Here is a 26,779-nt window from a genome sequence, read left to right on the forward strand (position 1 = left end):
GGTGGCGCTCAGGGTCTGGCGCTCAGCCCAGCCCAGAAGCAGCAGGTGTGTGGCCGGGGACTGCGCAGGCGCATGCGCGCCGTCGTCATGCCAACGCTTCCGCGGCGGCCCAGGGGTGAAGAGGAATATGTGGGACCCGGGGAAGGAGGCCGCGGGGGCCGGGCCTGGGTTCCCCACTCCCGTACCCACTACAACCCCTAATCCGTTCTCGGCCCCCGCGGACGGTAGTGGTAAGAAATCGGATGTCCTCCGGCGCCCGCCGGGCCCACGGGAAGTGCGGGAGGCGGCTCCGGCCCCTGCGGCAGGGTCGCCGGCACAGCCCGTTCCTCCCAGCGGGCCGCCGGCTCGAGGCGGTGTGGCCGGCGGGCGCCCCCGGGAACCTCAGCTGCGGCCAGAACTTTGGGGCCCCCAAATGTGGGTGGGAAGGGAGCCCAAGTTCCCCCGATGAGTCCGCCCTTCACACTAGCCATCGTCCTGGAGGAAGGTGTGTCTGTTGCTTTACCCTCATCAGAGTCTCCGGGAAAGTTCTGGGGCCCTTTATTGGTGGAAGTTCCAGAAAGCAGGGCCTAGGTGGGCCAGAGGGCCTTGAGACCGTTCTGACTTGGCATCTCTATATCCCCTCCGTTTTAAGTATTTCTGCAACCGTGAATGATCTCGAGCAAATTAAGCATAGCCTGCACGTCCCTCGTCTGGCCACCATTTCCATTGTGGATGCTTGTGTTAATGTGCCTGTAGATACGGAACTGCGCTAGAACACTTACCTATTCCTCACTGCATCCTTGAGATGCGCGCCGTGCTCTGCTTTTAGCATAAGAGGAAATTTAAGATGGGAGAATTAGGATAACTTGTTCAAAGTCACACAGCTGATCCTGGGCAACCACCCCAGTCTGACTCACTCCCAACCCTTGGATTTTCTGGTATTTGGCTGTTCCAGTACAGAAGGGCATAGGGGACCACCTCCAAAATGAGCCTTTTCTTTAGAAAATTTAAAACGTGCTGCCAGGTAAAAAAATACTTGGAATACAAGAAAAATGACATTTGAGTTAGATTCTTTATATTTTCTTGTGTAACTGGTTAGTCTTAGTTTTAGCTTTACAATTTGAAGATGGATTTATTATTCTCCCCTAAGATGAATACAGGAAATAAATTTTTGGTACCATAAAATCCTGACATACAACATGAAAGAGCATAGCAAAAAATTTTAAGTACTTTAAATCCATGGTTAGGTAATAAGAATTTTCTTTTCTTTCCTTTTCCTTTCCTATTCCCCCCCCCCCCCTTTAAAAAAGGTTTTATCTATTTATTTGCAAGAGAGAGCACAAGCTGAGGAGAGAGACAGAGGGAGGAAACAGACTCCTAGCTGAGCAGGGACCCCAAAGTGGGGCCGGACCCCAGGATTGTGACCTGAGGTACAGTCAGATGCTTAACCCACTGAGCCACCCAGGAGCTCTTAAGAATTTTCCTGTAACTTTCTTTAGCTATATTTAGCTTGTAGTCTAAGATTCCTTCCCTCAGAGAAACATGAGTTCTAAGTCTTGACACATTTCTTGGGTACATCTTGGGTGTGGTGTAGCCAGCTGAGGGCAGGCCCTGACTCAGATTCTCAGGCCAGTCTTCACTTTTTAATACTAAGGAAGGTAGTAGCCAGAAGGGAGAAAAGAAGCCTCCTGGGAGCCCAGCTCCAACAAGTAAATTTGTTACAGATCAATTTGCTGTGTTGTCTGTGGAGAATGCTAAAGTAGCATTTTGTAGCTTGAACTCCATGTGAACCATGGTCACATAAGTCTGGGAAACGGAATATTTTTATTCTCTCTTCTCTCCAGGCCCAACAATTTGAAGTTTTTGTGCCCTTGAGTGTTGTAAATGTCCTGAGAAGTGTTATAGAGGTTTGTTTAGCTTTAAGTTAGAACTTCCCAAATGTATTTGACAATAAAATCTATTCTATTTAGAACATGTTTGATCATCTCACGAAAGATTTGTATTCTGAAGAACACAGTTTGGGAAATACTGTGCTAAAATGTTATTTAGATTCATGGAAATTTCCTAAAATAAGGAAGGGTTTTTTATATGCATCAACCCATAAGACAGGAAATTCTGTTGACATTAAAATTTTTCTGAGACTGACATGGGAAAACTCAATGTTAACTGAAAAGATATAGAACTGTACTGAAAAATTCCGATTTAAAAAAAAAGGGTAATATGTACATAGTTGAGAAAAACAATAAGAAGGAAATACCCAGAGACCTTAATTGTAATGGTTCTTTAACATGGGATTGCTGATATTTATTTCCTTTCGATATTGAAATTTCAACTTGTCTGGAATAAGTGGGTTAAATTAATTTTTTAAAAGCTGATTTAAAAGAAAACTATTAAGAAAAGTTTAGTGCTTCCATTTTCAATGTAATGTTCCTCATTTTAAATCTTTTTCTGCAAGTTTGTTTAGCAAACTCTTGAGTTCATACAGTGCAGAAATCTCAGCCAAGTACATCTCTTGAGATGCAGAAACTCAAGAGGCTGGCTCCTGAAGACCCCAAGTTGGTTGAGTAGTGAGATCTCTGAGCACAGATTTTTATTTTTATTTTTTTATTTTATTGTTTTTTTTTTTTTTTTTTTTTTTTAAGAGACCTGTACAGGGGCACCTGGGTGGCTCAGTGGCTTAAGCATCTGCCTTCGGCTCAGGTCATAATCTCAGGGTCCTGGGATCAAGCACTGCATCGGGCTCTCTGCTCGGTGGGGAGTTTGCTTTTCCTTCTCTCTCTGCCTGCCTTTCTGCCTGCTTGTGATCTCTGTCAAATAAATAAATAAAATCTTAAAAAAAAAAAAAAAGACCTATACAAAAGATAAGACAGAAAACAAAGATAGTGGTAGGTGCTTCTAAGAAGAGGAACAACATCACTTCTACCCCCAGAAGGCTTGGGTCTTCCAAAGATCCTTGTAAATTAATATCCAAAACAGTAAGACCATTAAGGAAAGCTTCAGGTGTAACAGAGGAAGGAGATTTCAACTCCTGCTTTGTTTCTATCATCTTTATTAAGGACTGAACAGAGAAAAATCAACCTTTACAAAGAGGAAGTGAAAGGCCAGGGTAGGTGAAGAGCTTCTCTGAGTCTGGCCTCAACTCAGTTTTAGGAGGAACCAACAGAGCTGTAGTCAAAGATGCCATCAACGTGCATGTGTAGAGGGTATCCAGGGAGCCTTGGGGACTCACGGATTTTTCAGATCCTTTTTGAGTTTAGATCCTCTGATTAAAATGTTTTTATTTGATTAAAATAAAAAATAAAATTTAAATAAAATTTTATTTTAAATATTTTTATATTTTAATATTTTTAATAATTTTTATTTTTAATAAAATAAAAATAAAATTTTTTTATTTGACGTCCTGATAAGAAAATGTGAGTCTCCTAACCCAGTGTGGTAGAGTGGAAAGAGGCTTTGGAGTCTGTCTGTTTTTATACTCTACCCTTATTAGCTGTATGATTTTGGCAAAATCTTTAATTTCTCTCAATATCCTTTTCCTCTGCTACCAGGATGTTAGTTCTTCTTTGTGTCACTTGCAAGTTAGTGTCTGCCTAGCCTCAGTGGGTGTTTCTATGGCCCTGCTTCTCCAAACAAACAGCATTTTTATTCCCCCTAATTCCTTCTATTTTCTTCCTTTCTCTAGTCTTAATTCTTTTGCCCTTTCTTCCTCACTCCTGACTCTATACATACACATTCGTATCTTTGAAGAAGTGTAATTTTTAGGGAGGGGAAGGAGTGGGGACAGGAAAGGTCCTGATATCATTTATATGTGATGAAGAGTAATGCACTTATTTTTCAAAAGCTCCAGAAGTTACTGGCCATCTGCAGGAAACTTACTATAATCTCTGTATGGAAAAGTCCCAGAAAATTAATACTTTTATATTGCATATACTCCAAGAAGTCGATGAAGAACTCGAAAAGGGGTAAGGAAGACAAATACTTGATTACAAAGTAGTATTCACTGACCTCCTTCTGTATGAGAATCCTGGAATACTGAGTGATTTGTTTAAAGCGATTTGTACATGGCTTTTAAAACAGATCTACCTTTTGATTTAGAACAGTGTCTGATGGACACTGTTAGCTGGTCTTGGAGGTAGCAGAGTACACAAGGAAAAACAGTAGACCAGTGGCCTCCAAGTCTAGCCTTCAGATTTGTCCTGAGCTCCTGGGAGCTGGATTTATTTGTGAAAATATTGAAGTCTTTGATGTGATTACCTATCAGGAGGAGTGTGTGTATGTGTGTGTGTGTGTGTGAGAGAGAGAGAGAGAGAATAAAATTATATACTATAGAAGTGTTTACAAAATCTATTGAATATTCAGTCGTCTTAAGTTACTTGATATAAATCTATATTGTGATACATACTTGGTTTCAGTAAATGCTATTCATGATGTTACTGTTTATATAGGGGGAAAATACTTCTATTTCTTTAGTGGGTTTCTTTTTTGCATTTTAATAGGTCAGAAGGAATCACATTAAATATTGCTGGTAACAGTCGCTTAATGCCAGAAGAAAGAGTAACAGGCAAAGATTTTTGGATTCTTTTCAGAATTTTAAAGAAGAGTCCATATATCAGTGGTATATGTCTCCTTAAAAATCATTACCTCTTAATTTTCCTGATTTTAATTATTCAATATAAGGAATATCAGCCTCTATTCATCTGTTCTTGTGTTCTTCAGGTTTGGATGTTAGATATAACCTCATAAGTGATGTTGGTGCATACTATGCTGCAAGACTGCTTCAGGTATTTTACTACAAAATCTTGTTAGTTCTTTTTGTTTTCTTCCAGGAGTCAGTTAAGAGCCAGTACTTTTTCTTTGAAAATGTACGTGGTTTGAGTACCTCAAGTCCGCTAAATTAATAACCCTTTATTGCAGACTTCTTTGAAGATGCCCATGCTAAAATGCTGCCTTGTGGCTGCATTTCATTTAAGAGAGACAGTGGGGTCCAAAAAAAAAAAAAAAAAAAAAGAAAGAAAGAAAAAAGAAAAAAAGTGTGGTCCACCAATCAGAGTAGGTGTACTTTAAGAAAAGGCTTTGTTTCAACCTCAGAAGATTGGCAAATATAGGTGTATGTTTGTATTTTCAGTTAAAATGTTTAAAGCAGCATTATCATTATTGTTTAAATTGGCTTTTTAAGTTCCTAACTACTTTCCCCAATCGCTAAATATGCTTCTAATGAGCTTAAAAATGATCTTAAAATTCTCATTTCCATGAGGGGCACCTGAGTGGCTCCGTCCTTAAGCATCTGCCTTCAGCTCAGGTCATGATTCCTGTGTCCTGGATAGAGCCCGGCATTGGGCTCACTGCTTGGCAGGAAGCCTACTTCTCCCTCTCCCTCTGCCCTTGTGTTCCTTCTCTTGCTGTGTATCCCTCTGTTAAATAAATAAAATCATAAAAAAAAATTTCTCCTATCCATGAGATGGCACACAGCACAAGGACAGAGTGAAGATTAAGAAATATGAACTAATTCTCAGCAATTACAAAAATATTGCAAAAATCACCAAAATGTTCTTAAGTTTTCTTAATTCTCTTTGCAGTGAAACCACCTAGTCTAGCGGCACACACAAAATGCTAGTCTTGCAAAATGTCCAGGGTCCTGACCTTGCACTATATTTACAACACTTGAAATAAACTGAAAACCCACTTGTGTATTTGTTATTGGTAGATTGCTGGTAACTAGAGCTTCTAAGTCATCTTTTGCAAACTTGTACACTGTGGTTAAATAAAGGGCATTCATACTTTGAATAATTGATCAAAATAGAATAGTCTTTTTCTTTCACTTACATTGCAATTATGTTTAAATGAGCATGATGTTTCCCACAGCCCACCCCACCCCAATTGTAGCTTCTTTTGTTGGACTTTGAGATTTTCTGTTACAAAGATTTTCTTTGGAGGTAAATTCTTTTACTTAAATAAAGCAGTGTCTGTATTTTTTTCCCCCTAATAATTACATATGTAATAGCTTCTTTTCTCTTATTATAGAAGCAACATAAACTCGTTTACTTAAACCTTATGTTTAACGATATTGGGCCAGAAGGTGGAGAACTGATTGCTAAAGCACTACATGTAAGCATTTATATACCTCAGACATTTTCTTTTGGCATTTTAACTTCTGATAGCTTGTAATTAACCAAAATGTTATTGTGAACTCATTGTGCAAATGTCTGTTTTTATTACACTTTAATTTATTAAAATGTAATATTACATGAGCATTTTTAAATTCATTTTTAAAAAGCTTTAAGATACTTAGCATACATAAGAACTTACTTTTTCTCCATCAAAATTTACCTTTAAGATTTTTGTTCAGTGGGTTTTTGTACATTCAGAACGGCATGACCATCACTGTTTTTAGAACATTTCATCCCCGAAAGAAACCGTGTACATATTAGCAGTCCTTCTCTATGCTTCTTTCACCCTCCCAGCCCCTGGCAGTCACTAATCTGTGTTCCATCTAATAGATTGCCTATTCTGGACATTTCACATAAATGGAATCTTAAAATATGTGGTCTCCTATGACTGGCTTAATGCTTTCAAGGTTCATCTGTATTGTAACATACTTGATTCTTATTGCCAAATAATATTCCATTGTTTAGATATATCCTATTCATCCATCAGTTAAGGACATTTAGGTTTCCACTTTTTGTCTACAATAATGTACTATGAATATTTGCACATTTTTTGTGTGCATGTTTTCAGTTTTCTTGGGTGTATACCTAGAAATGTAACTGCGAGATCATTTGGCAACTGTTCAACTGTTTTCCAAACTGCCTTTTTACAAGTCCAGCACTGTAGGAGTGTCCTCGTTTCTCTACATCCAGCACTTGTTACTGTCTTCTTGATTTTAGCCATCCTAGTAGATATGCAGAGGTTTTTTGGATTTGATTTGCATTCCCATCATGAATAATGATGCTTAGCATCTTTTCATATGGCATTGTTTTGAAAAAATGTCTGTTCAAAGCCCATGTCTAGTTGTCTTTTTAAATGCTAAGAGTAGTCTGTATGTTCTGGATATAAAGTCTCTCATACATGATCTGCAAATGTTTTCTGTCATTCTGTGGATTGCCTTTTCACTTCCTTCATGGCATCCTTTGAAGCACAAAATTAATTTTGATAAAGTTCAGCTTTTTTCCTTTGTGCTTTTGGTGTTATATCTAAGGCCTTGCCTATCTAAAAATCATTAAGATTTATATTTGCATATTCTAACTGTGTTTTTAGCTCCTTTGTTTAGTTCTTTGATCCATTTTGAGTTAATTTTTGTATATGGTATGAGGTAGGAGTCTAATTTCATTCTTTTGCATGTGGATATCCAGTTGTCCCAACACTATTTAAGATTATTCCTCCCCCATTAATTTTCTTGATGCCCTTGTCAAAAATTTATTACAAACAGTTTATTTTTCTGCTCTTCATTCTATTCTTTTAACCTGTATGTCTGTCCTTATGTCAGTCCCACACAGTCTTGATTACTGTAGTTTGTAGTCAAGTTTTGAAGTCAAGAAGTGAGTCCTTTTTGTTGTTTCAAGATGTGTTGGATCTTCTGGGTCCTTTGCATTTTCATATGAATTTTAAGACCAGTTTATCAATTTCTGCAAGAAAAACAAGGATTTTTTTTTTTAAAGATTTTATTTATTTGACAAATCACAAGTAGGCAGAGAGAGGGAGAAGTAGTCTCCCTGCTGAGCAGAGAGCCCGATGCTGGGCTCGATCCCAGGATCCTGAGATCATGACCTGAGCTGAAGGCAGAGGCTTTAACCCACTGAGCTACCCAGGTGCCCCCCAAAACAAGGATTTTGAGAGAGTTGCTTTCAATCTTTAGAAAATTTGGGGAGTACTGTCATCCTAACAGTATTGTCTTCTGATTCATGACGTGGGATGTGTTTTCATTTATTTGTATCTTTCACTTCCTTCAACAGTGGTTTTTTAATTTTTTTTTAAAGATTTTATTTACTTGACAGAGATCACAAGTAGGCAGAGAGGCAGACAGAGAGAGAGGAGGAAGCAGGTTCCCTGCGGTGCAGAGAGCCTGATGATTTGGGGCTCGATTCCAGGACCCTGGGATCATGACCTGAGCCAAAGGCAGAGGCTTTAACCTGCTGAGCCACCCAGGCGCCCCCCACAGTGGTTTGTTTTTAATGTACAGGTCTTGATTTTGCTAAATTATTTCTAATACTTTATTCTTTTTGATGCTACTACAAATGGGACAGTCTTCTTTTTTTAATATTTTATTTATTTGACAGATACAACAAAAGAGGGAACACAAGCAGGGGGAGTGGGAGAGGGAAAAGCAAGCTTCCCGCTGAGCAAGGAGCCCCATGCGGGGCTCAATCCCAGGACAACAGCATCATGACCTAAGCCGAAGGCAGATGCTTAACTGACTGAGGCACCCAGGTGCCCCTAAATGGGAGTCTTAATTTCAGTTTTGGATTGTTCATTGCTAGTGTGTAGAAATACAATTGATTTTATATATTGGTGTTGTGTCCTGTAGTCTTGCTGAACACATTAGTTCTAACAACTTTTTTAGGTAGATTCCTTAGAATTTTCCATATATGATATCCTGTTACATGCAGACATAGTTTTCTTCTCCAATGTGGGTGCCTTTTTTTCTTTTCCTTGCCTAACTGCCTCATCTAGAACCTGCAGTACACTGTTAAATGGCAGTATTAACAGTGGACCTCCTTGCCTTCTTCCTGTTCTTAAGGGGTTTCAGTTATTTGCAGCTATGTCCTCTACGATTTATTAGGACACTGAAATGTCTAATTTTCTTTGTGAAAGGATTATCAAGAGTGGAATGAGAGCAGTTAAACTTCGCAAGTGTCTGAAGAATTACATTCCTTTAAAAGTGATACAGGGAGAATATAAAGTGATTGCTTAATAGGTATAGGGTCTCCTTTGTTGGGGGTGAGGGGGGTTGAAGTGTTTTCGAAACACTTTCGAAACACAGAGCCCAGGTGATGGTTGTATAACATGGTGAATTTATTAAAAACCAGTGAATTGTATATTTTAAAATGGTTTACTTTGGGTTATGTGAATTTTACCTCAAAAAAAAGGTGGTATAGGGGCGCCTGGGTGGCTCAGTGGGTTGAGCCGCTGCCTTCGGCTCAGGTCATGATCTCAGGGTCCTGGGATCGAGTCCCGCGTCGGGCTCTCTGCTCAGCGGGGAGCCTGCTTCCTCCTCTCTCTCTCTGCCTGCCTCTCTGCCTACTTGTGATTTCTCTCTGTCAAATAAATAAATAAATAAAATCTTTTAAAAAAAAAAAAAAAGGTGGTATAATTTTCTTAAAAACGAATCTATAGATTTCTCAATGAAAGGAAAACTTATAAAATCTGCTTCGTTTACTGAGCATGTTTCCTGGGCATTCTTTCCAGTAAAAAATTAAACCAGATTTTTATCTTATTGGGAAACTAAATGTTACCTTTAAGGAATATCCTATTCTATCTCCATGAAACCATGAAAACTTGAGTCTGCAAATAGTAAAAGTCTGCTGTAATCAAGAAAAAAATTTGTGGAATACAAATTTAATGAAGTTTTTATTCTTTTTCTTTTCAGAAGAATACAACTCTGAAATACCTAAGAATGACTGGAAACAAGATTGAAAATAAAGGTGGAATGTTTTTTGCTGCAATGCTACAAATTAATTCATCTTTAGAAAAATTAGATTTGGGTGACTGTGACCTGGTAAGTAAAATGGTTGAGAAAAATCACCCATGTACTGCATCAATCTTTTTGGAAATAGGATAAGGAATTGTTGAAGAGATCAGCTAAATGAGAGTCTTATGACTGATTAAGCTTGTCCCTAATATCTAATATCAGGGAATTTTTTTTGTTTGTTTTGCTTTGCTTTTACTATTAGGCATATCAGTGTTATTAATAAGATTGTATTAAATAATACTATAGAGGAATAACTAGAATAAAATTCTTCCTAAGCTTCTATCTATAACACTTCTTAACCTATACAGGAGTTTTTGAGAAAAAAAATTTAATTGAAAAACACTACTTCATTAGAAAGCCTATATTCTAGTTGGTAAAACATCAAAAAGAAAAGCGCTACAAAGATAGCTAAGTACTCTGTCTGATAGGAGGTAATCTGCATAATAGCACAGTCGTCTAATATCTGAGGAACTACCTTGGAGAGGGTCCATGGCAGAACATCCCAGGCAGGGGTCCAGCACACACAGACTCTAAGATAGTGGTACCCTGACTACGGTACGGGTAGCACAGCTATTACAGATAGAGGTAATTTTACTACTCATGTATTTATTTTTGCAGATGCTCTATTTTGAGGAATTAGTTTTCCATTTATGGTAGTAATAGAACTTTAAAGTGGGAAAAGTAAATTGACTTAATAGAAAACTATTAAGTAAACAGTAAAACTGGTATTATAATATGGCAAAAATCATGAGTGGTACATGAATAATGAAAGGCTGAGTCTGGCAGGTTTAGGACCTGAAAAGCCAGAGTGGCTAGTCAGAGTATCTCAAAGTGTGGGTGAGAGGTGTGCAGAGGCCAGATCAAGCAGTGCTGTATGGGTTGTGGGTCAAGGCCAGGGGAAAAAGGAATTGAGTTCTAAATACATCTATGAGATGTATTTAAGGCTTTGAGGGGTGATGTGATTTGATTTGTCCTTAAAAAAAAAAAAAAAAAAAAGATCACTCTGGTTTCTGTGGGGAATTAGAGGGTAGCAAGAAGCTTGCTGACCACTTCAAGTTATGGTCCAGGTGGGTTAAAAGGACTGGGGATGGGTGGTGGCACACAGATGGGTTAATCTGAGATGTCTTTTAGAGACCATCTCTAAGACTTACTGATTAATTGGATGGGACGGTGAGTAGACTGGTGAAGTGGAGGCCCAGGTTTCCTAGTGTTACAGCTGGGGGGTGTGTGGTGGTGTCCAACACAGAAATCAGGGAGAATTCGGCCCTTCCAATAAGGTATTTCCACTGCACACACGCACTGAAAGTAACAAGTATGCACATAAAAGAATGCTTTCACAAGGTCTGTTCTAAGTAGTGTAGAACCCTAGCTGAGATCTGCTTGTGTGTCTGGGTATCCGAGGTCAGAAACACACAGAAACTTAAGGACTCAGGAGCAAACCAAGAGGTGAATGTCCTAAGAAATAGATACTGAAACTTTAAGAAACTCCCTGTGCATGTTATAGATTTTAGGGCAGAGAGAAAAGAACATAGTAACAATTTACTTCTGAGTTTGACCAAACTATAATTCAGGGTTTACAGTTCTGACAGATAAATAAAATCTTAAAATAGTTTATTTCTCTGAATCTAGATTACTGGTTTTGAAATAGGGAGATTATATACTTTGTCAGCTCCTTAACGAATTTACTATTTCTAGGGAATGCAAAGTGTGATAGCATTTGCTACAGTCCTAACGCAAAACCAAACAATTAAGGGAATAAACCTAAACCGACCTATACTGTATGGTGAACAGGTATGTATTCAAAGTGATGACAGCTAATATTATTACATGTGAAAAAAACGAAGGCACTATTTACTGAAGGTTATTTCAAGGTTAATATTTTTAGAATTTACTGTATTTACAAAGAACTTATTTGAAGAAAAACTGAGTTAAATTATGATTTTAGTTGTTTATTTAAGCAGTAAACAGGTCTTTTTTTTCTTTCTTGTAAACTCAGATTAACGGTGAGTAAACCTGTAAAGAGGCAGAGTAGTCAAGACGGAAACAATTATTAAAGTTTTAAAGGCTGTGAATTTTGTTATATTACTATCACTAAACTGCTTTGAAATCATGAGTAACAATGGCAGAATGTGTATGAAGAGCAGCCTGGGAAGTCTGGACTTGATCCTATAGGTAAGCTGCACTCTGGAGACAAGATGGTAGTTGCTTTCAAGGCTTCTCCTTGTTCTTTAACATTCTTTTAGAAGTGGCAGACAAGGTTCTCAGATTGAGGACATGAGATCTGAAGGCTAAATTAAAATGTTCTGATTAAAGCCTTGAGGAAATAAGTATGTTAAACTATGTGAAATCACATTAGAAACACCATTCCTACAGTTAACAAAATCAAAAGACAACTGACAGAATGGGAGAAGATATTTGCAAACGACATATCAGATAAAGGACTAGTGTCCAGAATCTATAAAGAACTTAGCAAACTCAACACCCAAAGAACAAATAATCCAATCAAGAAATGGGCAGAAGACATGAACAGACATTTCTGCAAAGAAGACATCCAGATGGCGAACAGACACATGAAAAAGTGCTCCATATCACTCGGCATCAGGGAAATACAAATCAAAACCACAATGAGATATCACCTCACACCAGTCAGAATGGCTAAAATCAACAAATCAGGAAATGACAGATGCTGGCGAGGATGCGGAGAAAGGGGAACCCTCCTACACTGTTGGTGGGAATGCAAGCTGGTGCAGCCACTCTGGAAAACAGCATGGAGGTTCCTCAAAATGTTGAAAATAGAACTGCCCTATGACCCAGCAATTGCACTACTGGGTATTTACCCTAAAGATACAAACGTAGTGATCCGAAGGGGCACGTGCACCCGAATGTTTATAGCAGCAATGTCCACAATAGCCAAACTATGGAAAGAACCTAGATGTCCATCAACAGATGAATGGATCAAGAAGATGTGGTATATATACACAATGGAATACTATGCAGCCATCAAAAGAAATGAAATCTTGCCATTTGCAACAACATGGATGGAACTAGAGCGTATCATGCTTAGCGAAATAAGTCAAGCAGAGAAAGACAACTATCATATGATCTCCCTGATATGAGGAAGTGGTGATACAACATGGAGGCTTAAGTGGGTAGAAGAAGAATAAATGAAACAAGATGGGATTGGGAGGGAGACAAACCATAAGTGACTCTTAATCTCACGAAACAAACTGAGGGTTGCCGGGGGGAGGGGGTTTGGGAGAAGGGGGTGGGATTATGGACATTGGGGAGGGTATGTGATTTGGTGAGTGCTGTGAAGTGTGTAAACCTGGTGATTCACAGACCTGTACCCCTGGGGATAAAAATATATGTTTATAAAAAATTAAAAAAAAAAAAAAAAAAAAAAAAGAAACACCATTCCTCTTTTAAGTGTGTTGAGTGGTGTCATTTTTCCCAAATCGGAGAATAGTTAAGAAAAGCCCAAGGTCTTTCTCAGGTGCAGGCTCTTGCTCTTAGCCCAGTGCTTCTAGCAGTCAGCTAAACTCCAGGCTGCTTTCTTTTCCTCTCCGAGGCAGGCACTCTCTGTCCCTCTGAGTCCTAGTTTCTTCAGTGGCTGTGGAGTAGAGTCCTCCTGGGTTTCTTCATACTTTGCTGTTCCCAAACATAAGCCTGCAAACCTATTCCATTTCACTATCTGGGGAGCATGGAAAGATACTGATGCCAGGTGCCATCCTAAGCAAACTGTCAAAGTTGATAAATGATCTAAAAACACTATTTCTTATTTTAGTTCCCTTCCTTAATAAGGGTGGTCCCTCAACCAAATTTCTTGATCTAAAAAAAAAAAACACAATCAAAGCATAAAACACAAACATGTATCCTGGTTCCAGGCACCATGCAGAGCAACACTGGACCCCCTAAGTGGTCAGTTTGCATTTGTTAAGATCCCAAACTATAGCTTCCCTTTGGGCCTTTTTCAGTGTCAGCAATAATTTAAATAAATCAGATACAGGATTATAGACTACTGAACAATAAAAAATGCTTTATAGTGTCCTATAGATCAGTTATTTTATGCTAGGTACTTTTTTGTTAATTGTGAGGGAAGTATAATTTTACCTACCTTACAGAAAAGGAAACAGACTTAGCTGGATGAAATCATTTGCCCAAAGGCAGGCAGCTAGTATAGAGCTAGTATTTGGACAGTTTTCTCATAAAGCTCATATACTTTTATTACAACTCATGTACTATCTGCTACTGCTACATGATTTAACTTTTGTAGTTTTTCTCAGTTATTATGTAGAAGTACATAATTTGAGCATACATAGATATCCATGTTCGTGATCAGCATTTCCAGTGACTGTAAAACTTACAAATACAGCAATCTGTGGACGCCTGGGTGGCTCAGTCGGTTAAACATCAGACTCTTCATCTCAGCTAAGGTCTTAATCTCAGGGTCATGAGTTCAAGCCCTGCATTGGGCTCCTTGCTGGGCATGGAGCTTACTTACAAAGAAAAAAAGCAGCAATCAAGTAAGAGGACTTCTTACCATAAAATACTGACCCATTCATTTTAAGACCTACTTTGACTTTGTTAAAAAAAAAAAAAAAAGTGCTTGGTATTCAAATCCTCATTGATGTTATATACTTTTTGCCTTGGAAGGAGCTAGAGTTTGGAATTAAAAATAAGTCTTCCAGTGACTGGAAAATGTATTTAGAGATTTGGGATGATTATAAAAAGGAAGAATTGGATATCACAGGACTGAGTGTATTTTTAAAATAGAACCAACATTTGAGAAATGGCTTTGTATTTTTTAAGATTTTATTTATTTGACAGACGGAGATCCCAAGTAGGCAGAGAAGCAGGCAGAGAGAGGAGGATGCAGGCTCCCTGCTGAGCAGAGAGCCCGATAGGGGGCTTGATCCCAGGACCCTGGGATCATGACCTGAGCCGAGGGCAGAGGCTTTAACCCACTGAGCTACCCAGGCACCCCGAGAAATGGCTTTGTATTTTATCCATAAAGAGTGGAGATCAAGAGTAAAGTTCAGGAACATATGGGTATAAGAAACATCTGGAGATTCTTGAAAGGACAACAGTAAGGGAGCTTAATATGTGCAATATATCATGGGGCCAATCACCCCCACCCAACCCTTCTGGAGTGATTGTTTAGAACAGACTTTTTTACACCAGCCTATTTACCTCACTTAGTCACCGTACTTTCCAAGTGCCTGCTGCTGGTTTTTAAAATGATAAAGTATCATTTGTGGCAAAAGTGATTTTTCTTAAAAACCGAGCCAAAGCAAATACAAATTATAGGCTAATAGTCTCAACTGGTATCTTTTTAAAATGCTAATTTAAGGGGGCGCCTGGGTAGCTCAGTGGGTTAAGCGTCTGCCTTCGGCTCGGGTCATGGTCTCAGGGTCCTGATCGAGCCCCATGTCAGGCTCTGCTCAGTGGAGAACCTGCTTCCCCCTTCTCTCTCTGCCTGCCTCTCTACCTATTTGTGAGCTCTGTCAAATAAATAAAATCTTAAAAAAAAAAGAAAAAGCTAATTTAAGTAACTTAGCATATATTTGGTACAGCTTCAAATGTACAGCTTCAAAACTGTATTTTAGAAGATTTTACCTATTTTTAGGAAGAATCCACAGTTCATCTAGGCCACATGTTGAAAGAAAATCACTGCCTTGTTGAACTACATGTGTGTAAGCATAATATAAAAAACTGTGGTATAAAACAGTTATGTGACGCACTGTATCTGAACAGAAGCCTACGCTACCTTGATGTCAGCTGGTAAGTGATAATACATTAGAAGTCCTGGGAATAATCTATGTAAATATTCATGATACAGAGGCTATATTGTTAAGACAGTAATTCCTAAGATCAGAAGATACAATCATTGTTGTCAACTTTTTGTACTAAGCTTTAGTATCTAGTTTATACTGATTATTTTATCTCAACAGTGTGAATGGAGCATTTAATCATGAGTAAACCAGAATGGAGCAACATTTTATAGCAAATTTTCATTACCTTTTTGGAAACTGAGTGATTAAAATCTTTTACTAACCTAGAAAAATAATGTTCTATACAACAATTCTGAGGCATGTTAATCTCTATGAATAAAAGAATACTTCATATTTTCAAATGTAACCATGTATTCTTCCCTTCCCAGCAATAAAATAACTTGTGACGGAACGGTGTTTTTGGCTGACGTACTGAAAAGCAATACTACCCTGGAAGTACTGGATCTTTCTTTTAACAGAATAGAAAATGCAGGAGCAAAGCATCTCAGTGAAACTCTTGCTTCACACAACAGGAGTCTTAGAGCGTTAGTATGGTTTTGTATTTAATCAAGAGAAAAACTTAAACTTTTAAAATACTAACTTCAAGGGGCACCTGGGTGGCTCAGTGGGTTAAAGCTTCTGCCTTCGGCTCAGGTCGTGATCCCAGGGTCCTGGGATCGAGCCCCACATCGGGCTCTCTGCTCAGTGGGGAGCCTGCTTCCTCTCTGCCTACTTGTGATCTCTGTCAAATAAATAAATCTTAAAAAAAAAAAAAAAACTGACATCAATCCCCTTAAAACCCAAGATTCATGATGAAATATGAAAAATTTCTAAGCTGACATATTGACATTTGAGAGAGAGAATGAGAGAGAAAGAGAACGAGAGGAGAGAGGTCAGCGGGAGAAGCAGACTCCCTGCAGAGCAGGGAGCCCGATGTGGGACTTGATCCCGGGACTCCGGATCATGACCTGAGCCAAAGGCAGTTGCTTAACCAACTGAGCCACCCAAGCACCGTAGCATTATTATTTTTTTTTAAAGATTTTTATTTATTTATTTGACAAACAGAGATCACAAGTAGGCAGAGAGACAGGCAGAGGGGTGGGGGGAAGCAGGCTCCCTGCTGAGCAGAGAGCCCGATGTGGGGCTCCAGGACCCTGGGATCATGACCTGAGCAGAAGGCAGAGGCTTTAACCCACTGAGCCACCCAGGCGCCCCAGTTAGCATTCTTCTTTAGTATCTTTACTTTCTAAGATTTTACACAATAAAATAAATGTTGTTGGCTAACTTATGTATCTTCTTTGTGTAAGTATGTATTGGTTTCCAGGGTTATTACTTCTTGTTTCTGATAGGTTGTCAGTAGTCAGCAACAACATACAGGGAGAAGGACTGGTTGCACTTTCACAGTCAATGAAAACAAATCCCACACTCTCGAATGTTTACATTTGGGGAAACAAATTTGATGAGGCTACATGTGTGGTAAGTTTTTTTTTTTTTCTTCCTTCACTAAAGGCTTTTCCTGGGGTCTTCTCTATAGTATCGGGCATTTACAGGTGGCCTTGGAAATTATTCCAAAATGTAGTAAAACACTTCAGTTTTGATAAATTTTAACGTAAGTCCTAAAAACTAAGCACTGGAAAGTTTTGTGGTTTAAATAGAAGGCAACGAATACCATATATTAATATAGAGATCAATGAATTATGCAATCCCAATTCCTCTAAAAAAATATTTTAAAAACCAGAACTATTGATTTATTCTAAATTTTTTTTTAAAGGTTTTTTTTATTTATTTATCAGAGAGAGGGGGGGAGAGAGCAAGCACAGGCAGGCAGAATGGTAGGCAGAGGCAGAGGGAGAAGCAGGCTCCCCGCTGAGCAAGGAGCCTGATGTGGGACTCGATCCCAGGACGCTGGGATCATGACCTGAGCTGAAGGCAGCCGCTTAACCAACTGAGCCACCCAGGTGTCCCAAATTTATTCTAAATTTGATGTAGCACAATCTCCAGTCTGTTGCCCAATAATTAAACCAAGACATGGAATTTGGAGACCTAGTCTTTTATGTTGCTTTTAGGTTGCTTATGTAAACACAGCCCTTGATACCACTTGCAAAACAAAAAGCATTGTAACAAATAGTTTTTATTTGGAAAGAATGAAGATGCTAAAATTCTCAATTTGCAAAAAGACTATCCAAAATTCCACCTCCAAAAAGAGTAATAAAATATACTATTTAAACCCTTGATTTCAGAAAAAGATCATATTCTACACACTAGAATGAGTTTGGAATAATAAGCCTAAGCAGAAAACAGCTAAAATTTTAAATTTTTTACTGTCTATATATCTTTCTCTATACTCACAATCTTATTAACCAACCATTTTAACATGTTTGTATGATACCCTTACAAAGATACCAATGATCCATTAGTGATATACAAAGAAAATTCTACAGTGAAGACAGAATTAGGCTACAGCCAGGTCAGCATCTGATACTACAGAAATTGTCTTAGCCTCAATCTATAAATTAGCTTCAGGGAGTTCATGAACTCCATACAGCCATATGCCAAAATCTGGTTGCATATTTTCCTGTGAAATGGGTCCCTGGCTATCATCAAATTTTCAAGGCATACACAACCCCTTCCTCCCTCACTTACAAACCCCTGCAGGACTTGAAAATTTTGACAATGAGACCTTTGGCCCACAAAATCTGTAATACAGAGAACTGTTAATTCTGGGAGCCATAAAACAAAATACTTCAAAACTTAGAAGTAACTTTTTCAAAATTATAATTATGTGAAATTAAGTGAATAAAAATTGTATGTAAAAAATACTAAAATTTAGTATTTACTCAGAATATTTTAAACTGAAAATCAGCACAGCTAATCTGAAAATTGCAATTAGCTTATTCATTTTATGGAAATTAGACAATTTTCTTAATGACAGGTCTCTCTTTTCTTAAAAATCATAGGCTTATTCAGACTTAATTCAAACGGGCCGTCTAAAACCAGACAATACAGATGTGGAGCCATTTGTGGTGGATGGACATATGTATCTTGCAGAAGTCTCCAATGGCCTTAAAAAGCATTACTACTGGAGACCAATTTATGGAGAAGCTTGCACAAACTCACCTAATGCAGGTTTTGCTCTTGTACCAGTAGGTGGACATCTATGAAAAACAAGCTCTGAAATTTTCACATTACTTGTCTTATGTTAATATTTTATTGCCTATTAAATTCTTAAATTAGAACATCTTACCTTTTATACATTTGAAAAAAAATGATTATATTAAAATGACTTTGTATAACTGTCCACTGTGGAAAAACAGTATCATTGTTTTAAAAGAAATTTTACAGGAGAGGGAAGATGGCAGAGTAGGAGAATCCTAAATTCACCGCCTCCCTCCACCCCGGCCACACATGGTGGCAACTGCTGCATGTACTGCTACTCACTCTGAAAACTACCTGACGGGTGGCAGAACAGATCATCTACAGCTAGGTGAAGATCATCCACAGCTAGGTGTAGCAAGGTCACATCAAAAGCGCAGGAGGTACAGAGCTGCCATCTGCCATTGGTAATGAAACTCCTGGAGTGACTACTCATAAAGGTGAGGGACATCACAGGCAAGGAGCGACCCCACAATGGACACCCTTGGCCCTGAGAACTTGCACTAGTAAGACCAGTCTCCATAATGTCTGGCTTTGAAAATCAGTGTGGCTTAACTCCAGAAGAGCTGGAGGGCTGCAAGAAATCAAGTCTTTAGAAGTCAACACATTAAATAACTTGGCCCAAGACAGAGCATAGAAGCAGCAGTTTGAAAAGTGCCTGGGGTACATCTGAGAGAGATTTATCAACTAGTTTTAGGATGTGTACAGGAGGGGCAGGAATCTATAGGAGATAAACAGGAGCTTTCCCCAGGCTTGAAAGTGCTGGTAGGTGCCATTTTTCTTGTCCTCTCCCAGCCTAGACAGTCAGACACTTGTAGAAGCGAGTTCTGACATTCTCCCCCTACCTTGCTAGCACTGTGTGCCCTGCCCTTCCAACCTGCCCACTGTGATAGGCACATTTCCTGCCCTAGGGAGTGAGGAGCTAACCCCATATACCAGTGCACATGCAGATGCTGTAGCTGTGCTTCTCAGCTGCCTCTAGAGCCCTACCCCTCAGTGTGTCTGCAGCAGTTACAGACTCTCATTCCAGACAGCAAGCCCACAAGGGCTGCAACCAGGTCTCACAGCCACCCACACAGGAAATCAGCACTGCCTACAAGTGAGCCCAGAGCAGGCAATGTGGACCACCGCAGACAGGCTGAGTGCTGGCCCAGTCTGCATGATGTAGAGATGACTAAGGCTTATTAGCCAGCTGTGCAGCAGACAAGCCCTGCCCACCAGTGTGCCCTCAACACTACAGGATGATCACTGTAGACGGTTGGGCAGAGGGCTAGCATCATCCACCAGCATGCCAGCATCCATCATAGCTCAACCTCAATAAATTCTGGTGACCAGAGAGGGCCATGTTACAGGTAACTACAGGACACGTTCCACACAAGGCCACTACTTTCAAGACCAAGAGAAGCAGCTGACTTATGTAATTCACAGAAACACATAATGAGGAGACACAGGAATACGTTCCAAATGAAAGAAGGCAAAACCACAGAAAAAGAGATCAGCAATATGCCTGATAGAGTTCAAGGTAATGGTCAGAAAGATACTCACCAGACTTGAGAAAAGAGTGGCTGAACTCAGAACTAGTCAGAGGTGAAGAATGTAATAACTAAAATTAAAAATGGGCTAGAGGAAATCAGTGGATTAGAAGATACAGAAGAATCAATCAGTGATCTGGAAGACAGGGTAATGGAAAACATTCAAGCTCAACAGTAAAAATAAAAAATGAGAATAGGTTAAAGTATCTCTGTGACTTATCAAGTACATGAACATTTGCATTATGGGATCCCAGAAGGAGATGAGAGAAGGGGGACAGAAAGCTTATTTGAAGAAATAACAGCTGAAAACTTCCTTAATCTGGGGAGGAAACTGACCTCTAGGTGCAAGAGGCAAGAAGAGTCTTAAAATGAACCCAGGGAGGTCCACACCAAGACACATAATTAAAATGACAAAAATTAAAGAGAAAGTCCCAAAAGCAAGAGAAAAGCAATTACATATATACATGGGAAACCCCATAAGGCTATCAGCTCATTTTCAGCAGGACGCTATAGACCAGAAGGGCATGGCATCATCAAAGCGCTGAAAGAAAAAAGCAAAACAAAACCTCTGCAACCAAGAATACTTTATCCAGCAAGATTATCACTCAGAATTGAAGGGAAGAGTGTGTCCCAGACAAACAAAAGTTAAAGGAGTTCATCACCCCTAAACTAGCTTTACAAGAAATGTTAAAGGAGATTATCTAAGTGGAAAGAAAAGGCCACAGTGGAAGAAAATTAGGAGAAAATTTCACAGTAAAAGCAAACATATAGTTAAGGTAGTAGATCAATCACTTAGAAACCTAGTAAGGAGGTTAAAATAAAAGTAGTAAAATCAATTTTATCTATAAAAACTAGTCAAGGGATACACAAAAAGAGGTAAAATATGACCTCATATACTTAAAACATGGAGGGGGGAATCAAACTTAGGTGCTCTTAGAGAACTTAAGAGACCATGATCTCAAAATAGACTGCTATACACAGGGTGTTCTATATGAACCCCAGGGTAACAACAAAGCAAAAACCTCTAACAGATACACAAGAAGAGAAAGGAATTCAAGCAGGACACTAAAGAAAACCATCAATCACAAGGGAAGAGAGAATTACAGAAACAACCAGTAAACAACAAAATGCTAGTAAGTACATACCTATCAATAATTAACTTTAAATGTTGGATGTTTAAATGACTGGATGGGGGCGCCTGGGTGGTTCAGTGGGTTAAGCCGCTGCCTTCGGCTCAGGTCATGATCTCAGGGTCCTGGGATCGAGCCCCCCATCGGGCTCTCTGCTCAGCAGGGAGCCTGCTTCCCTCTCTCTCTCTGCCTGCCTTTCCGACTACTTGTGATTTCTCTGTCAAATAAATAAATAAAATCTTAAAAAAAATTAAAAAATAAATGACTGGATGGCTCAGTCATTAGGCATCTGCCTTTGGCTCAGGTCATGATCCCAGGGTCCTGGGATCCAACCCCTCACAAGGCTCTCTGCTCAGTAAGGACCCTGCTTTCTCCCTCTCCCTCTGCCTGCTGCTCCCCATACTTGTGCTCACTGTCAAATAAATAAATAAAATCTTAAGTAAATAAATGAATGAATAAATGTAAATGGACTAAATGCTCCAAGGAAAAGATATAAGGTGACTGAAAGGATAAAATAGCAAGGCCCATCTATATACTGCCTACAAGAGACATCAGCCCTAAACATGCATACAGACTGAAAGTGAAGGGATGGAGGGGTGCCTGGGTGACTCAGTAGATTAAGTGTCTGCCTTCAGCTCAGATCATGATCCCAGGGTCCTAGGATAGAGCCCCACATTGGGCCCCCTGCTCAGCGGGGAGTCTGCTTCTCCCTCTCCCACCATCCCTTCCCTCTGCTTGTACATGTTCTCTCTCAAATGAAAAAATAAAATCCTAAAAAAAAAAAAAAAAAGAAGAGATGGAAAAAGATATTCCATGCAAATGAAGCGGAGGGGGGGGATGGGATACCAATACTAATTATTAGGTAAAATAGACTTTAAAAAAAAGACTGTAAGGAGACAAGGTCATTGAATAATGATAAAAGGATCAGTTCATTAAGAGTATATAATAATTACAAATACTATGCATCCAACATAGGAGCACCATATAGATATATAAAGCAAATATTAACAGACATAAAGAGAGAAATTGACAATAACACAGTAATAGTAGGGGGCTTTAACACATGCTTACGTCAATGGATAGATCACTCAGACAGTAAATCAAACCGTGGCTTTGAATGTCACACTAGACCAGGTAGACTTAACAGATACACACAGAATTTTCCACCCCAAAACAGCAGAATGTCTATTCAAGTGCACATGGTATATTCTCCAGAACAGATCACAGGGCAGACCATAAAACAAGTCTAAGAACAATGAAATCCTATCAAGCATCTTTTACCACTATAAGAGTATGAAACTAGAAAGAGATCAATTATAAGAAAACTGAATGAAAAACAAAATAACTGGAAGCTAAATAACAGATTACTAAAGCAACCAATGGATCAACAAAGAAACAAAGAGGAAATCAAAACATACTTGGAGACAAACAGAAATGGAAACACTACAGTTCAAAATCTTCAGCACACAGCAAAAGTATTTCCAAGAGGGAAATTTATAATGATATAGGCCTACTTCAAGAAACAAGAACATTTTAAACAATCTAACCTTATATCTAAGGAACCAGAAAAAAAAGAATCAACAAAGCCCAAATAAATGAAATAGAGACTAAAAAAACAACAGAGAAGATGAATGAGACCAAGAGCTGTTTCTCTGAAAAGATAAACAAAATTGGTAAAACTTCAGCCAGAAGTTTTAATCAAGAACTCAAAATCAGAAATGAAAGACGAGTTAAAACTGACACCATAAAAATATAAAAAATTATAAACAATTACAAAAAAACTAAAAGCCAACAAAATGCACAACCCAAAAGAGATTAATTCCTAGAAACAATCTTCTGAGTCAGGAGGAAACAGAAAATCTGGACAGACCAATTACTAGTAACAAAATTGGACCAATAATAAAAAACTCCCAATAAAGCTAGAATCAGAGAGCTTCACAGATGAACTCTACCAGACATTTAAAGAAGAGTTAATACCTATCCTCAAGCTATCCCAAAAAACAGAAGAGGGAGAAATTCTTCAAAATTCATTTTACAAGGCCAGCATTACCTTGATACCAAAACAAACTACAAAACAAACAAACAAATCTATAGGCCAATTATCCTTGATGAACATAAAAGCATAAAACTCAACAAAGTATTAGTGAACAGAATTCAAAAATACATTAAAAGGATCATTCACTATACTCAAGTCATATTTATTCCAGGGATGCAAAGACGGTTTAATACCTGCAAATCACTGATGTGATCTACATTTACAAAATGGATAAAAGTGTTATGACCACTGCAGTAGATGCAGAAAAAGAATGACAAAATTGAACATCCACTGATAAAAACTATCAAAGTGGGCACAAAAGGAACATCCCTCAACATAATGAAAGACATATATGATAAGCCCAAAGCTAACATCACAATGGTAAAAAAGCTGAAAGCTCTGCCCTTAAGGTCAGAAATAAGGATGTCCAAACTTTCACTACTTTTATTCAATATTGTACCAGAGGTCCTAGGTATAGCACTCAGACAAGAAAAATAAAAGGTGCCCAAATTGGTAAGGAAGAAGTAAACCATCACTGTTTGCAGAGACACAGGCTATATATAGAAAACTCTAAAGACTCCACCAAAAAAATTATTAGAATAAATGAATTCAGTAAGTTGCAGGATACAAAATACAAAGATCTGCTGCATTCCTGTACACTAATAACAAAACAGCAGAAAGGGAAATTAACAACCCTATGTAAAACTGTATCAAAAAGAGTAAAATACTGAGATGCCTGTTTAGCTCAGAAAAACATGTGACTCTTGATCTTGGGGTTGTGAGTTTGAGCACCATGCTGAATGTAGAGCTTTCTTAAAAACATTAATAAAGTTAAAAAAAAAAAAAACACAACTGATGAATGAAACTGAGGACAACACAAATGGAAAGATATCCTGTGCTCAAGGATTAGAAGATGTAATATTGTTAAAATGTTAAAACAGATTCAAAGAAGACAAACTAGCGGTTGCCAGAGGGGAGGGAGATGAGAGTTTAGACAAAATAGGTGAAAGGGATTAAGAAGTAAAAATTTCCAAACTTATTAAAATAAGTGAAGAAAATGAAAAACTACAGCACAGAGAACATATTAATATTTTAGTAACATGGTACAGTGACAGATGATAATCATACTTATCATAGTGAGCACTCTGTAATGTATATAATTGTTGGATTACTGTGTTGTAACTCTGAAACTACTATGTCAACTACATATCAATTAAAAAATAAAAAAAAGACTGGGGGGGGGGTAAGAGTAGAGGCTAAAATTTTAGCCATGGAGAAAAAAAAAAAAGAATCAAGGAATTAAACCAATATGCTTTTAAAAACAAAATATCATTAAGTAGTAAAATAGCATAAAAAGAAAAAGCCATTATAGGTATCCTAACTGACAGTTGTCATGAAGTGGTAAAAAAGGCTCAGGTGGCAGAATCCAAGGGAATTTCAGGCGGTTCAGAGTTGAAAAGGTATTTTATATAACTTATTTAGATAATAATGATTGTTGATACAATTTTGCAAACACAGGGAAATATATAGAAACACATATAAATGCATGCTTTTTTTTTTTTTTTTAAGATTTTATTTATTTATTTGACAGAGATCACAAGCAGGCAGAGAGGCAGGCAGAGAGAGAGAGGAAGGGAAGCAGGCTCCCTGCCAAGCAGAGAGCCCGAAGTGGGGCTCAATCCCAGAACCCGGGATCATGACCTGATCCGAAGGCAGAGGCTTAACGCACTGAGCCACCTAGTGTCCCTAAATGTATGCTTTTTAAACAAGTCAGTAATGCCAGTGAACTTTTTAAGATCACTCTCTTTTAGAAGATGCCAGTAAGATTTTAATGATTTGATGGCAAATTACTGTTGTCTATGGCCAATCTTGTTTTCAAATTAAGATTCCTATGAGGAGGCAACAAACACTATGATGCTTTGATTACAGACCTATATTCACAAATTTATTCACACATGCCAAGATGATGCTTCACCTGAATGATTTACTCGTCAAAGTGTGAAAAAAAGACATGTGGACAGTTTTAAAAGGTTACTTTAAATTATGCTTAGGTCCTACAGTCTAAAAGAAACTACCATCTATCTCTAAAGGTCTACAGGGAGGAGGTGGAATAAAGGTGGTGGTCAACTTTACATAGTTGTCAAAATACCAGCCTTCACTTAAAAGTACTGTGAATTCTTCAAGCTGTATTTATTTTTTTTTTAATTAGCATATCAAAAAAAAATCACATCTGTCCACTCCTTTAGTAGATTAAACACTTAAGATCAGTAACCCCTACCCACTATTTAATGAGTTTTGAAGGTTTACAGGTATTTCCTTGTATTTGGCACCTAACACCATGTTCCTATACTCCCTGGGGGGAATGAAGGGTGGGCACAGAGGGTAGTGGTGGTTACATAAGGGGAAGAACATCTAATAAACTGTTCAGGCATTATTTTCACTTAATGTTATAGAGTTACTGAGCCAGAAAAGACCTAAATGCCTTACCAAATCCATTCTCATGCTTTCAGAGATGAATGTGAATCACCCAGGACAGGACAGATGGTTGCTATCAGGATGAGTCTGTGCTGAAAAACAAAATCTTAAAACATCTGGAATTGGCTGAAAAATACATACTCTACAGTTCATATTAACTATGTGTGAAATGGATTTCAAGTTGTTGGTATTTTTTTAGATAAATATAGTTTATATGTTATATCAAAGAAAATTACCACAATCTGATCATGGAATTTTACAAATAATACGACCTTCCACTGATGTGAAAATCACATAAAGATCTGCCATTGTTTACAGTGGAACTAACAAAGCTATACTTTATAGACTATGGAATTCTATAAATGACATTATGTATCCTGACACTTAAACTGACTGATTTTACTAGTTACTGATTTTACTTATTAGGTTTTACCAAACCTTACTTGGCAACATTCTATGTGTTCAAATCTTATTTTATTTCCATTTTAAGATCTCTGCTTTGCAGATATAAAGACTGGTTGTTTTTTAGAGAGTTCTTTTACATTATCACATGTTGAGTAGTCTAGAACTAAATATCTGTATCTAAAAAGGCAATATATCCCAGGAAAATCAAATGTCTTTGTACCGTAAAAATTGCAATAGGAAATGAATAAAATTTTTTCTTTTAATCAAATTTGAAAATCTGCAGAATTCAATGGATGCAATAAAACCACGCTATAGAAAAAAAAAAAAAGGAACATTTTAAACAACTGTCATTACATTTGTAAGACATTAAGGTGGTGAGGAAATGTTACTCCTAGACATTAGAGATCCAATTAATTCAGATTCAAGTAACAATTAATATGACAAACTTCTTATACTTAAATATCTGTCCAGAGAGTTAAGGAGAATTTGTTAAACTACAGATGCTAAGTCGGCATTTTTAAAGCATGGAACATCAGAACCACTCAGGCAAATGTTAAAATTACAGATTCATAGAGTCAGACCTACTGAATCAGAACTTCAGGTGACAGTCTGGG

The 26,779-nt window shown here is 38.1% G+C and overlaps 2 protein-coding genes across 7 annotated transcripts in view; one reads left to right on the forward strand and one right to left on the reverse strand.

The window, feature by feature from the left end:
* Positions 1–89: 89 nt before the first annotated feature.
* Positions 90–26,441, forward strand: LRRC34 (leucine rich repeat containing 34). Of its 5 annotated transcripts, XM_059163522.1 has the most exons (12): positions 90–230; positions 3,821–3,941; positions 4,476–4,594; positions 4,696–4,760; positions 6,001–6,084; positions 9,563–9,691; positions 11,360–11,455; positions 15,291–15,445; positions 15,825–15,980; positions 16,785–16,911; positions 18,393–18,578; positions 25,796–26,441. In XM_059163522.1, the coding sequence occupies exons 1-12, from the start codon at positions 128–130 to the stop codon at positions 25,799–25,801; spliced, it is 1,347 nt and encodes a 448-aa protein (XP_059019505.1). In that variant the 5' UTR covers positions 90–127; the 3' UTR covers positions 25,802–26,441. The 5 variants fall into 5 exon arrangements, with proteins under 5 accessions (XP_059019505.1, XP_059019509.1, XP_059019504.1 ...); XM_059163526.1 differs by lacking the exon at positions 18,393–18,578; XM_059163521.1 differs by lacking the exon at positions 25,796–26,441 and having other exon boundaries at positions 18,393–18,596.
* The window catches only part of MYNN (myoneurin), a 42,641-nt gene continuing 22,007 nt past the window's right edge, over positions 6,146–26,779 (reverse strand). Inside the window, exons 9-10 of one of the 2 annotated variants that reach the window (XR_009351021.1) lie at positions 25,773–25,852; positions 6,146–7,601 (exon numbers count right to left, since the gene is read on the reverse strand). The gene's annotated coding sequence lies outside the window, so the exon portion shown is untranslated. Of the gene's footprint in view, positions 7,602–17,547; positions 25,853–26,779 lie in introns of those variants that run through there. The other variant, XR_009351022.1, reaches the window with a different exon arrangement.

This window comes from Mustela lutreola, chromosome 2 (assembly GCF_030435805.1).
Source record: "Mustela lutreola isolate mMusLut2 chromosome 2, mMusLut2.pri, whole genome shotgun sequence".
In the NCBI taxonomy this organism is placed as follows: domain Eukaryota; kingdom Metazoa; phylum Chordata; class Mammalia; order Carnivora; family Mustelidae; genus Mustela; species Mustela lutreola.